Source organism: Streptopelia decaocto (assembly GCF_964273445.1).
Source record: "Streptopelia decaocto genome assembly, chromosome: 1".
In the NCBI taxonomy this organism is placed as follows: Eukaryota; Metazoa; Chordata; class Aves; order Columbiformes; family Columbidae; genus Streptopelia; species Streptopelia decaocto.
The window spans coordinates 51,048,886-51,064,069 of record NC_138663.1 but is presented as its reverse complement, the minus strand read 5'-3'; the positions used below and the strand labels follow the sequence as shown (position 1 = coordinate 51,064,069).

The 15,184-nt window shown below is 34.8% G+C and overlaps 1 protein-coding gene across 1 annotated transcript in view; it reads left to right on the top strand.

Annotated features, from left to right (window-relative positions):
* The window catches only part of TMTC2 (transmembrane O-mannosyltransferase targeting cadherins 2), a 256,438-nt gene that overhangs the window by 221,707 nt on the left and 19,547 nt on the right, over positions 1–15,184 (top strand). The window contains exons 10-11 of the mRNA XM_082043051.1: positions 2,884–2,998; positions 10,117–10,180. Of these exons, the coding sequence (XP_081899177.1) occupies positions 2,884–2,998; positions 10,117–10,180 (179 nt within the window). The remainder of the gene's footprint in view (positions 1–2,883; positions 2,999–10,116; positions 10,181–15,184) is intronic.

Genomic DNA, 15,184 nt, shown 5'->3' with positions numbered 1-15,184 from the left:
GTTTAGAGTCATTGCTGACATTTTTCATGTGTCCATGTAGACTAATGTAACGTAGGCAGCCAAAGTTCTAGAAAAATAATTAACAAAAACCAGCATCTAGCAGTGCACTTGATTTTACATAAATATATATAATGTTCTACTGTTCTAAATTAGACTTCTTGTAGAAATCTAAAGCATGTGTACATTTCATAATATTTTCAGTATATGTGGGTCTTACGGACCTCTTAAAGAGCTAAGAGTTAACATAGTGTTTTGCTTAAGAGCACCAGTAAACCGTTAGTATTGGTTTGAAATGGTTTCCAATAACGTTATATTTTTAGAAATTATGTCGATGAAGTGCAAGTATTTTAGTGTTTAATAAAATGAATCTGAAGTCAGGAAATTGGTTGATTATGTCACATGAAGTAGAATGTGTCAGTTACATTTTATTACATTAGGGGTAGTTATAAATATACATGAGACTATATCTCTGAGTTGCAGTGTGTTAAACATTTCATACAGAAAACTACAAGTATGTTTCTAAAGATTTGTCTTTAAAAATCCTTGAGTAATTTTTACTTAAAACAGTAATGGCAGGTTTTGTCCCTTTACAGAACCAATCTTCATGACCAGTTGATATTATTTTTAAATTCTAAGCTGCAAAATATTTTTTCCCAAATTAAGTATATAATTTTTTGAGAATGATCTTGAATGTTCACCATGTCTTGAAATCTAAAATGTTATGTCTTCTTTCTTTCCCCTGACTAGATGTATCAGTAGTACATCAGTAGTTCCTAGGGTCTTATTCTGCTAATCTAGTATTAATACTCCCATTAACAAAAGAACCCTAATGTTAACAGTTTAAGGCCGATTTTCTTTAACATGGACCTAAAGATTAGGGATACTGTTTCCGTTCATTGTTGGAAGCAAATTGGAATACTAGTTGCTCAAGCTTTTTTCAAAGATTTCTTTTTAAAGAAAATAGGAATCCAGCCCAGATCAAGAGATACAAACTGCCTGTTGTATTTGGTAGATTTACTTTTCTGACAACTTTCAGATTAATACCTGAGTTTGTCCTACTATATATATGGCATGCCCTGATGTAAAGCTCCCCTCAAAAAAGCGAACTTGTAGATTTTCTCAACATTTTTTTCCCTTCATAAGAAACTTCCATTAATGGGTCAAGTGATGGTTTCTTATTCTGAAGACAAATTAATTTCTTATGATCCAAACTGCTCTTGTATGTTTCCTTTTAATGTTTGTATTTCTTTTTATTTAGTTAGTTATTGTTCTGTGTGAGAAAGCCTTTTTGGAAATTCTTCTTTTTCTGGAAACAGTGAACACAAAGTATCATAATGCATGAAAGGATGGAACATATTAGAGTGTGGATGTATCTAAAGCAAGCAAGCCTTATGCTATGAATGAGGAAAGGTACCTGAATGTTTTTCTAAGACTTTTTGCAGATCTGAATAACTAAGATATAGATGATTGTTTGAATAAATAATCTTACATCTCTTGCTAAGCTGAAATGTATCCCCAGAGTAAAGAAAAACAAAAAAAATCAACCAAACAAATGAACAAACAAAAAAACTAGGAAAGATGTCTTTCGTCACTTTTTGTATGAGATAATTCCTTCTGCAAATGTGTTCATAGTACCAAAGCATCACTGGATTCACTATACCCCTGTAGACCCGGCTAGCTCAGATTATGTGGATTTTCTGCATAAGCATATAATGAGCATGTAATAACAGGGAATGTATGAGGAAAGGAGGCAAGAAGAAAAGAAAATCCCTTGCCATGAGAGGGAAGAATTTGTTCATGGCATATTGTTCCTGAAGAGGCTTGTGGCCAGTGATGGCTTGGTGGACACTTGGCTGAGTGATCTTTACAAAGTAAGATAAAAAAGGAAATATGAAATGCTGGAATGTGTAATCACCATACTTTTCTTTTTTTCAAATATAAAGTTACATAGATGCAGTTTAGATGGCTGAAACCCTTTGAAAACTCCTTGATCCAAAAATAACACATTTTTTGAATTAGGTGTGAAAAAATGATTAGAAGAAAAGAAATAAGGTGGTTATAGTACCTTTTTCCTCTTCTTCAAAGGAAACCTCATTTTTATAGAGTTCTCTTAGATGTCGTGAGTTTATGTTTTGAAACTACTGTACTTTAGTTAAAGTTTGGTTAATGCTAAATTATTCACTGTTTTCAGTTTTAACTTGGTTTAATGATTATGACAATGTCGTTTGTAAAAATTCAGTCACTTGATTTTAGCCATCTTCTCTTTTTTTACGTGAAAGGTAAGGATCATGTAGGAAGCTCATAAAAAACTGTCTATTGCCGCTTAGTGTTGCTCAAACATGATGAAATACATGTTCATCGAGGTATACATATATAAAACCCATTTAAAGTGAAGTATCATTTATAATTCTACAGCTGAAAAAATATGTTTGCATGTATATATAAAAATATATATTTTTATGTGATTTTGAGATATGCCTCTTAAAATGGGAATGTATTTAATTTGTAGATGTTAGTTTATTTTATTTGTTTTGAAGAAGTGAAGATTAGGGTATAGGTAGAAGAGTAAGTTCTTAAGTGGCAGGCTTCTCAGGGATTGGGATTTTCTTGATATCTGAGTTTTACTGTATTGTTCCCACTACTCATAAATACATTCTGCAAATATTGCCGTTATTACCTGCCATATTTATTGCATATTTTTCTATATATACTACATTTTAAGGATGCTGAAATACAGAGCATATCAACAAATGACAAAACATTGAATCTGAGATATCTGATTGGTTTTTTTATCCTTCTGTAATTTCTTTCCCTAACTATATTGTCTGAAGTATTATCCATCAGTTGTTTTCTGTGGGCTCACATTCACGTGCTTCATTTCAGGTCAGTTCCTCCTAGAAGAATCCCGCCTCATAGAAGCAGCTGAGATGGCAAAAAAAGCAGCTGAACTTGATAATACAGAATTTGATGTTGTGTTCAATGCAGCCCATATGCTCAGGTTAGTGCTTTTACATCTGCTTTACATGAATCTCCTCCCTTCTTTTGGAACAAAAAGGTCTTTACAGCCTTCGCTTACACAGAGTTCCTTTTAAAGCCCAGCAATTCTTTTGAATAATTCAACATCAATAAGATAAAAAGAATTGGAGTGGAACTGTTGCAGGATTTAGCAATTTCTATTTCTAATATTCTGTGCATTATCTCATAATTTCTTACCTTTAAAACTTCTGTTGTTCACAAGCAGGTAATCCTTTTTGCTTGCATACAAGAACATAGAAGAACTTTCTGCAGGATTTACTTTGACCTGATTTTTAAAAATTTAGGATGCATAGCAACTGCAAATAATAGAGCATATTTCTGATCTGGCTGTAACTAGAGAATATTGAAAATATCACATTTTATCTTAATATCATTAGGGAACACTGAGATAATTAGAAATCTAAATATTCCCAGGCTAATGATAACTTTGAGACTCATGGGAGCACTTAATCATATTATCAGAATCTGTGATTTAAAATTTAATCTCACATGTAATTCTGTTCTCCTGTCTGAATTGAATAAAATTTTGGACTTCTTTTTTTCCTCTTAAGTCTGGCAGACCTGGATATTCAGTTACATTAAGCTTTCGCCTGAACATTATCATTAAACTCTCATTACTGTAAGAGATATACTCCATGCTTTTTTCTAGGATAACTATCTAATTATTGTGTATTGTCCACTTAACAGCTGTAAGGATACTTTATTTCATTTGGATTATGTCTATGCTTAGAAAATACATGCACAAGGAAATAATATGCCTCATTAGCACAAAAGAGTTATTTCTCTGATGAAGATTATCTCACTCGGCTGTTTATACATCTAACTTTTAGAACACAAAGTGAAAGAAAAAGAAAATGGTATTAAAGAGAAGGTAGAACCAGCTTCAGCCAAGGGACTCATGTTTTAGAATGAAGGATTCTATACCAGGATTTTGAAATAGGCCCCAAAACACCCTTTGAGAAAGAACTCTTGTTGCTCATAGATTAGAAAGAAAACCAAGAAAAATGGTTCACTGGTAAACAATAATTTGACCTGCCACAGGTGTATGAGCTGTTTTAAGGATCTGTTCTTTCCCCTGGTTATTTTCTGAATGATAATATCTCGAGACAGAATTCAGTAATTTGAAACGTTTTCATTAATTAAACTAATTCACAGACAGAAGCAGAGCAAGTTAGGCATGAAAGCTTAATCCAGAAGGGTATAGATTGTGTCAGACTCCTGATTTCGGTGAGTGTGTTGTGGAACGTCGTTTAACAGTGTGATTTTTTTGTGGGTATTTTAAAATGTGGTGGTGTCGATCAGTACTATTTTGCAAATAGGTTTAATAAATCTCTTACTTTCTCTGTGACCACTGAGTTAAGCATTCCCAGGTGTTGAAGGCACATGTTTTTACATTGGGATGTAAGTATTTTTTTCACTCTCAGAGCTCTGCTGCTGTACTGTAGGTGCATCAGCCATAGTTACCCTGCTTGATCTGGTTGGGAGAGGGCACTTTTTGGGAGGAGTTTTGACCAGCATTGAGCTCAGTGACTCTGAACTGCGTTCTCTATTTTAGCTGTAAGCACAAAACAGGACTTCTAAAAATAAAGAAAACCCATCAAATCAAAACCCTTAAAAACAAAACCAAAAAAGTCCTGGTGGTTTAGTTTAGTTAGAATCCAACTGTGCTCCTCTGGGACACCCAGTTGGTCTAATTTTTCACTTAAATGCTTGCCTTTTTTTGTAGAAGATCATAATGTCTTCCTAATATGCTCTGGGAGTCTAAAGTGGTCTGGAGGATTTAGCAAAAGTCAGTGTGACAAAGTTAAATTCAGTGCTGCCAACTTTTTGCTTAGAACTGTGTGTGTTATGATCAGACTGATTTTTTGCTAAAAGTTTGTGATTCTGTTGTCTGCCTTTGTTCACTGCTTTTCTAAGCAGTTTATTTATTTATATATTTATGCATAAATATATATATTATATATTGCTTACATAATAGCAGCTGGACAAGGGGAATGTGTATTCATACATTAGAAGAGGGCAGCTACAAATCCATCATGAGTCTGTGGGACTTCAGAAGAAGCTGATTTTCAGGATATTTAGGATGATGGAGGGCCGAGGTGATTCCAAGAGGAAAGCTGATACCATGATACAAAAGAGGAAGGAAAGAAGGGAGTACTCAGACTGACATAGAGTGGCACAACTAGAAACTGTGGGTGCTAAAGATAGTCATAAATGAAAGGTTGAAATGATTAAATACTTCCATGTAGGTGACCAAACGCTCTTTAGGTACCGTAGAGAGCTATGAAAATGGACTGGTAAGAATTTTGAATGGACTGCACAGCTGTGAGGTAGATAATATGTTATAGAAGTTCACAGGGCATGGAAGTGAGTTGACTGTCAGTAGACAGAAGGGATAAATTTTAAAGATGTGTTGTGGGTTAAGAGACAGAAACTGATATTAATGTGGATGATGCAAAGTGTCCAAAGTGATTGGGAGGTAGTAACAGCAACTCAGAATATTTTTTTATGTAAATACTGGTTTTTTTGTGATGTCCTATTGAATTAGAAAGGTATCATCTTTCCCTCCTGTCATACTCCTGTTTCTACCATAACCCAAGGAACGTCATGAGATTCAGAAACTGCATGTAGACATTTCTTCAGAATTGCAGACAAATTCTTTCAAATTTGGGTTACAGCTGCTTTGGATGGAAAATTATCACAACATTCCATCCAAGTCCAATTTATTTTCTACTCTAGTGCTAAAATATTTTCCTTTTTTTAAGTCCACTTACTGAGAAAAAAAAACCCTTAAATTAAAATGCAACCTAAATGAAAACTAACAAGTTTTGAAATTTTTGAAGAAGGTACAGAGTGGAGTGTTAATTCTTTTTTTCTTAAATTTGCAATAAAATTGCTACCTGTCTCCAAATGCAGTAGCTGTTTTTATAGATAGCCGTTCTTAGTTTAGCAGCCACAAGAAAGACATCTGCTTCTTCTGCCAGGTATTCAAAAACTGTTTACTTCTTCTCTTTTTGACTAAATCTAAAGCTGAAGTGGAGAAAAAAAATGAGTTAGTTCTATTTTCATTATTGAAAGACCTCCCTGTTCCTAATTACACAAACATAGTTATTAATTTTTTGCCCAGATGACTTCTGTAGGATTCTGATAATGCAATGCCAGATGAATCAAGTCATCTGTAATACGGGTGAGATGCGGGATGGATGTAATTAATTTCTTTGCAACAGTCTGGTAACTTTTAACATGCATAGTATTTGCCTGTAAAATTTGTTTTCTCAACAAATTTGTTTTCCAGACAGCTTCATTCAAGGGTTATGTAGCTGTTTGGGTGGTTCTTCTTAAAACAGTAACGAGTTGTTGTTTTACTTTTGTGGTATTTGCCTATAGCCTCAGTTTGAAGCCTTTCAGCAAAGCTAGATGTATTTTAATAGAATGTAGTGAAGCATATGTTTGCAATGCCTTATGGTGGCTGTAGGTTCAGTGACTGAGTCATGCATTAACAGTGCTGTTTCACTTTGTAGTTGTGTACTGAGGTGAGCTGCCATGAGAAAGGTCTCCTGTCATCTAGGGGGCGATTACTTTGAGAATGAGGAATGGCAGGGTAGTGACACTGCCATACTAATTAGAAACAGGAAAAGAGCTTCACGTTGTCTCCAAATAAAAACAAGCATAGGAAAAAGAGCTTTGCTTAAAAGCACATTTTGTTGGAATAGTTGTTTTTTTTCAGACTTCTGTAAGGCAGTGGATTGTTGTGGTAAACACTCATATTACATGAAGTTGTAGGATGTTTATTGGCTATTTGAAAACAGAAGTCTAAATTAAAGCAATACTACATGATGTGGTCTTAATTTTGCAGTGAATTTCTGTGAGAGTATTGTGGTTCTCCAAAGTGCATGGAGTGTAGTTGCTGGCACAGTCTCATGGGCGCCAGTTCACACTATGTTATTGCCTAAACAGATTTTACTCATTCTTTAAGTACTGTCCATGTGCTCTAATATATATGGCTAAGCCTATTAATTGTGGTAAAACAAAAAATGCAGGTGAAGGGTTACATGTGTGGAATCTGATTAGGATTTTGTTGTGATACAGATTGGTCGATTAAGAATGCCAAGGATCAACATTCAGTATGTTAAAATAGGAATCTCTTTGAAGAAAACTTCCATATAGCTGGACTGATATCCATAATTTCACTTTAAAAAAATAGCAGTTTGAAGTCTTATGGCAACCAATAGGCAGGTTAAATATAACCCTTTCCCATTCGCATTTATGCGTCTAAACCAGTCAGCATTGGTGTTGTTTGTCTCTGAAAGCAGTATTTTTTCCAGTGATCAACACAAAGATTCAAAATGAATGCAAGCTGAATATAACTTGGTTTCAGGAGAACCAAAGAGCAAAGTGTTGTCAAGCACATTTACAAGGTGTCACTGGCAGTCAGCTGGAACAAGATACCAGGGAACTGGTATGTCTGAAGGCTCAGGTTAATGGATATGAGAGAATAAAGAGAGGACACATTTTTGTTCCTTATAATAAGATTGAATGCTAGGTGTTAATGGGTGAAATCAGATGTGTTTTCAAGGTTGGGCCTAGTGAAAAGATTGAAGATAGAGGTTGAAATATAGCTTTGTAACTATGAAAAGGACTCTGTCTTCCAAACTTCTCTTTCCTTCCTTTCTGTTTTATTATCAACATTTTATCTTATGTTTTACTTTAGTGTGAATTATATTTCCCTTAGTAGTGTCCTTCCATTGTTTGACATTGATCCAGAGCCCTTTACTTCAAAGTGACATAGAGTTACTCGAATTTCCTACCTCTGTGCCTTTAGTTTTTCCCAAGGGAAAGCCATACCAGGGCTTAGCATAATGAATTTCTAGTTTAGATTGACAGTGAAAATAGGAACCAGAATTCTGCTGTATCTCAACTAGAGGAACTGTTACTGAATGCCCCAGAAATGGAACTGGCATTTTCCTGACCAGATTAGTGTGGAGAACTATAAATTCAAACTGATTTCTGCTGAAGAATTAATGAACCATGTTTCAGGATGTACGTGTGGGAGGAAAGCAAGCCATGTGTTTCCACTGGGCTAAAAGAGGACAGGATTTTAATTGGTACCACGTTCATCTGACAACAACACTATTTGGAGGGGAACTTTACCATCTGTATCTAACTCCTGGGTAAAGGCACCTTGTTTATCGTACAGAATTTCACGACGTTCATAAATGCTTGGTTTTCTGACAGTTTAGTGCAAACAGGAAAAAAAAACAAATTCTGTAACATGTTTAATTTTATGTGCCTTGTCGTAAATCCTGAAATTCGTAAATATGCGATTACCTTTTTTTCCAGTTGTTTCAACTGCTAATAATACCCAGCACAAGTGATTCAAAATCATGTTAAGTGAATATTTTTAGACATTCAGTCATTTCTAACCACTACAACCACTGAGTGGATGATACATTTGCCAAGTAATTTAGAACAGTTAACAGGTATAAACCATGTTCTACTTGGCAAATCGCTAGTCAGGAAGTGGTTTCAAGTTTGCACGTGGATTATGTGAGAAACTTCAAAGGGATTATCTTTCATCCCGTTCTCCTCCCAAGACCAATAACTGTGAAAATGTGTTGATTTGGATTCATTGCCTATCATATATTATGTGGCAAATGTTTAAAATTCAGGTGGATGGGAACATAAAATTAGAACACAATTTGATCACTGAACAACAAAGTATGTAAAAGCTTATGTAATGAACAAGGTAAAATCTCCAGATACAAGTGCTCAGCTGATTGATACTCTTTGAACTAGTAACAGTTCTCAGGAGCAGAAGAAAAAGAAAACAACAACAAAACCTCCAAAAACAAACAAACAAAAATAGACCAACCAACCCTATTCAGAGTTATCCTTGTTTTCTAATTTTTCCATTTTGTAACACACAAATGTATCTGTAATCACATAACAAACACAAATATGCTGAAGATTTCCTATCCTAACTCTTCTACGAAGGCACCTAACTCTTCATGGAAAAAAAAAGAAAATAACTTTAACAGAAGATTTGTAGCCTGCCTGATAGTCCTTCTTGGTTGTTCTTACATATTTACCATCTTTCTCATTATATGTATGTGTTTAACTGATTTTTATTGGGCCAGTAGCCAAAATTAATAGTTGGAGGGGAATTAGGAAGGTGGAGACAAAAGAAACAGAGAAAAGAGATAAAAAGACAAAAATGTGTTTGGATTTCTTTGACAACATACTGCATTTCCATTTTAAGGCATTCATCGTAAAACTCAGGAGGAGAAATAAAAATGAAGCTACTACAAGAATGTAAATGCCATCTATATGAGAAAGGAAAAGAGCTGAGCCAAAAGTGCTTCAGGTCCCCAGAAACCCATCTTATTTCCCTGGGATGTGAGATCTAAGTTTAAATCCCCTCTTAGACTGATACAAGTAAATGTCAAAATCAGAACTCTATTTTCTGAATTAATTCCCTGAATCATTGTAACCTGTTTATGAGAAATCATTGTATTCTCTGATTTTAATGTGTTTTGGGTTTTTGTGTGTGTTTGTGTTTTGTTTGTTTGTTCTTGTTTGGAGTTTGGGGGTTTGTTTGTTTGTTTGTTTTTATTGTGGCATTTTGTTTTGTTTTGTTTTTTTCCTGGAATAATAGTGTTCTTGGGGAGGCATAAAGAAAGGAACTGCATCATTGTATAATCTACAGCTTTATATTTCACTGTTAAGGTATAGCTAATTACAAAAAAACAAGTCAGATTTTCCTCTAGTGAATACTGGCGTGTCTCTGGTTTTGCCTCAAGGGAGTGTTTGGCCTTCTGCATTTCTCTCCAGTCTATACCAACACCATTTCAGAACTAAAAAGAAAATAAGGTACAAAAAGATAATTTCTAATAATGGGCATTCTGAACTACCAAAAAATCTTTTAGGTTAACATTATTCTGTGAATTTGGTAGGGTAATATCTTTAAACAGTGGAGAGTAGTTCTAATCTTTTGTTTTTAGCTATAATTCTTTAGGTATGATTTATCTTTTAACCCAAGGAAACGGAGGTGTAATGTATTGTTGTTTTCTGTCCTGACAGACAAGCCAGTCTCAATGAAGAAGCCGAGAAGTATTATGAAATGGCAGCAGGATTAAGACCTAATGTAAGTACCTTCTTAATGATATCTATTCCTTAAGTTGATGAACATGCTATAGTGCTGAACCCTTTGTGTTGAGGAGAAACTTCTTGCAGGAGCATTTGATCTCTCAGCCTATGTTATATATGTTCTTTCAATGGTTAATTATTGGATAGTCAGATAAAGCTGTTAGTTTGTCTAACCAATCACTACACTTTCAGGTTTCCGCTGTGAAGTGTTCTAGCAACAAGTCGTACTTGGCTAACATCTTTAGATTTAGATTTATTTATCTACCTTTAAATATGTTAAGTTTGGAAAGCTCTCCTAATTCCATCTATTTTCACTAGTAAAACAGAATTAAAGGCTATACTGTGATGCACTCTTTAAGGCATTTTAAATAATACATTTATGCCTTTCCCTCCATCGTGAACTTCTGGCATACATTGTTTTTCTACATACTTAGAGATGACTTTACCTTAGAGGTATTTACCTCGGAGGTTGTTGTATATTGTCAAAGAAATGCTTATTCCTTGAAGCAGAAATGTGTAAGAATATGTGGTAGAGCCTTTTTAAACAGAAAAGCTTGTTTCAAATTTTATTGCATCAGGAGCTAAAGAGATAAATATTTTATTTTCACCATTTTTTATTCAATGTTATATTTTTTTTCAATTACCATCACATTCTCTGAAAAAACACTCATGAATATAAATAGACCAGAATGTATTTTAAATACCTAATACTTTGTCTGTGCAATAAATCAAATCAAGAACATGTTCCTGTCACAGAAGACAATAGTGCTAATTTTGAGGATACAAGCTAGCAACTTCAGTCAAACAAAAAAGAAAAAACACAATTAAAAATAATATACACTTAAAATGACAGAATTTTCAGACCAAAGAATCAAAAGCAACAACAGCTAAAACTCAAAACAAGCTAAGAAAATATAATAAAAGAAGCCACAAATAACTTATTCATATAAAATTATGCACATTCACACCATCTCTTAAAAAAACTGTCCAAAATCTATGTATTTCTTTAACTCATACTTTGTGAGATAACAATTTAGACTTTCTGATTCCTTGTGCTTTCAGATGCAAGACTTTTAGGTTTTGTCTGAGTGATTTTGTTTTGCCTGAGAGTCTGATACCTTAATGTTGAAAGAATTCCCTCAGTCACCTCGAAGTTGGTACAGTTCTTCTCTTTTCTGTGCTCCATAGTACTCTCAAAATATTTCACAGAAACATGCTTATTCTTATATAATCATATATTAATATGATTATATGCATGAGGTTTTTGAGAGATCTTTGGAAGTAACTGAGGGCTTCTAGTTCATGGCAGTGGTACCATAGAAATTAGATATTTCTAGTTATTGCTGACAAGCTGTACATGTTAAGACTATAGTATCCTTTTTGCAGGATAAGATCATCACAACAGTTCATTATAGCAACTTTCTTCTATCTTTTATTAGTTTAAGTTAAAATATAATGGGTACTGCTGTTCACCTTTTTTTTAAGAGATAATTTCACTTTTATGTTCAAGATGATGAAGTTTAACTTTCTAGCTAAGCATAGTATGCATATGGTTCATGACTTCTGCGAAATATTTTAATGATTCAGAGTGGGAAAGTTGTATCCATTTTCACTGCCAGCATCAACTGTCTGATGACTGTACAAGGGCAATCTGTCAAGAATGAAAATATAAACAGAAGTAGTCATGCATGTCTTTTTTTCTTATGACTACTTCTCCCATTTAACATAATCGTTTTCTGAGCAGGAGGAAAAAAAGCCACTCAGGTTTTCTGGGTAGTAAGCAATATAATGCAGACATGGTAAGACAGAAGCTCCTAATCTTTCCAAAGGACAATGGAATGCTAATTAGTGAAATCCTGTGTACTTTGTACCTACATCTGTACTCATGAATTAAATGTGTTCAGGACTATTCTCTAGTGTTGGTCCACTCAGCTGCTCTCAGTGTGCCCAGGTACTTTCTCAGAGACTGCACTGGCTCAGTCCAGAGCTGTGTAGGAACCATCCTCACAACCTGAAAATGTCCACAGTTTATTATTTTGGAAATAGCCTGTGTGCCCTCTCACTGCCTTATGAATATGAAGGATCAGCAAAATTATGTTAGTCAAGATGCTGAAGAAATATCCTTAAGCAAAATATACTGCTGAAGGATTTTAATTCTTTGGTATCCATCACTAATGATCTAGAGACATTTCTCTGTAGAAAATTCACAATACTAGATGTATGAATGTTATGTAACGAACAGATCCATGCATGCATACATACAGTTCCATGGATATGCACATATCTGTATGTATATTTGTGCTCACCTGTTTAATGTTACTTGCTAAGAGATCTGTTCCCATATTCCCACTCAGTGGATCAGCCTTGTTCCTGGAACAATTAAGTGCTAAAAGCATCTGTTTAACGAAAACCTCCTTCTGGTGCTTAAAATGGTACCTGTTTACATTAGTGAATTTTAGATTGAGATCCCAAGTAAAGTGGCTCTCTGCTTTTTTTTTTCAGCACGATTATAGTTTTTGGTTGTTGGTTTTTTTTTTGTCTCCTGTGGTTCTGCAATCACTGCTCCAGATCCCAAGCTGAAGATTCATTTCTCTGTTAACAACTCCTTTCTCACTCACTGTACCAAGACAACTAAATTATCAGTTATTCCTTAGAATTAGATCCATGCCTAGCTCCTGAGAGATTTTCAGCTAGTTCAGCCTGAAGCAAAACTCAGATTTCCATTCTCTTGCATCCAGTTCTTTACAAATATTCTGCATTGGGTAATATCTCTAGTATCACTGCTATAAAATACCATCCTTAGCAGCAACAAGAGATGTTATTAATACCACAAATTCAATCTTTTACTGATTGTTAGTGAATTTCTATGCTCATTGATCTTTCATGACACAATTTTGTTCTTGCCATTCTTGCTTTGTTTTCTTTTTGCATCCCTTGCTTTGGTTTCTCAGCTGTTCCTGTTGCTTTATAAGTGAAGCAATACTTCATACACAATACTTCTTTTATTTCAGTGTCTCAAGATTGGGGCACAACACTAAGCAACCAATATGCCTTCATGTCCGAATCAGTTTCTTATTCAACTAAGCCATGTTTTAGAAAAGTTGTGACTAAGGAGGATAAAAACATCCCCAGAAAACCAGTATTCAGTTACAGGAGAAATGTAATGTCTCTGAAACATGCAAACGGTTGTTTTTAAGAAAGCAGACACAGAAAGATTTTATTTTCGAAGTATTGGTGGTGATTCATTCATCATTGAACTAATTCTGAGAGGAATGAAAAATACTGAAAAAAACATTTATTTTCTCAGTGAAAAGCTTTATGATGATGAATAAAGTATTTGCCAAAAAGAAATATATATACGCAGTAAAGGAACAACAGAATACAGACAGGTGTTTTAAACTATTTATCCACATCTTGAACATCATCTTTGCTCTTGGATACACTGTTCTTCTGCAGAGTGTAAAAGAATTAAAATACTTCGGTACAATACCAGCACCAGCTGAAACGCAGGTTGGGTGCAAAGGAAAAACACATCTGGCTACTATTATTGTTCCAGATTTAGACCTCACTGTTCTCTTAATAATGTTCATTATTTGCCTTATTTGCATTTAGTGTGTATTTATCCCCTATGAAGATAATTTCCAGTCAAATTTCTGAAGAACAGTATTTTCTGTAGAATATGATGTTGCTGTGGAGATGGGAATCATTTGTCTTAAACTTCACTGAAGAAGCAAGCATTCTCAAGATTACGTCTCTTTATTTTCAAGTGGGCTTCCCTTGGAGAGCCAAGGAGGAGAGAGGAATCCAGGAAGCAGTTCAGAGAAGAAATCGACTTTTATTTGCTATGAATAATTTCTTACAGGACTCTCTTTTCCTCCTTCAACTGTATAGGTAACCTACAGAGACTAGTTTCCCTAGCCCCTTTTTGCATACTTTCCAAAAAATGCATTCCCACATTGCGTGTTCACCATGATCAAAACAAAATTATTTTAGAGCCTTCTCAATGAAAAGCACATCTGTGGTTGTTCTTGCAATGTAGGTTAACCTGTTTCAGCAGATGAGTTAGACTAGAAGATCCCCAGAGGTCCCTTCCAACCCCAATCATTCTGTGATTCTGTGATTGCATATGTTAATCACATTATTCTAATTTTTAAAAAAATCAGTTGCATGAAGTAAGTTTCTTGGACAGCAAGACATTTATACAGTAATTATTCTGAGTGGCAGTATTGCTGAGGAAAGTCTGTATTTAGAGATGGTTTCTAGGTGCCCTACATCTTGTAATGTTCACAAACCTGGGAATTGTTATAACAAGTTGTTAGGCACTCCAAAATGTAAGCTTTAAGCTCACTTTGTTGTGGAAAAAATCAGTCATCCAGAAACTCTCTTTAAATTGTCATTCTTCACAAGAATGTGAGATATTGACTTAAGCTTCAGCTTTTATTCAACCTTTAAGACATTGTTTATATAATAGAACTGCATTTCTAATTTTTTAAGTCTGAACTTGAAGCAGCCAATCTTTAAAAACCTGCTCTAGAACCACCACATGTGGCCAGTGGCTCTTGAGAAGAAAGGGCGCTTTGAAGTGTGACCTCAAGGGTATTAAATGAAAGAGAGCTCACCAGAGCCTTAAGACGTTGAGCCACCACCTTGAGCTGATTGGCTTAGAAGCATTCCTCAAGGAGGTGCCGTGACCTGCAAGTCACTACCGTCCCAACCACATATTGGTGCTGCTTGCAATCTGGAGCTCATGACAGCTTTAAGCCCCATGTCATTGGCACATTGTCAGAAACAGCTGTTTCCACTCTACCACTTCAAAGGGGCTTGATTAAATGTCTTACTGTAACAACATACATAAAGACACACACATAGAATGAGGGGCGAAAGGAGAAATGTACCTATAAGCAAAATAAATACAATTTCCACTAGATGGTTTAATCATGATGTGGGAGACTAAACCATTTCTTGACTTGAAGGGTTTATGTAATCAGTTAACACAACATCA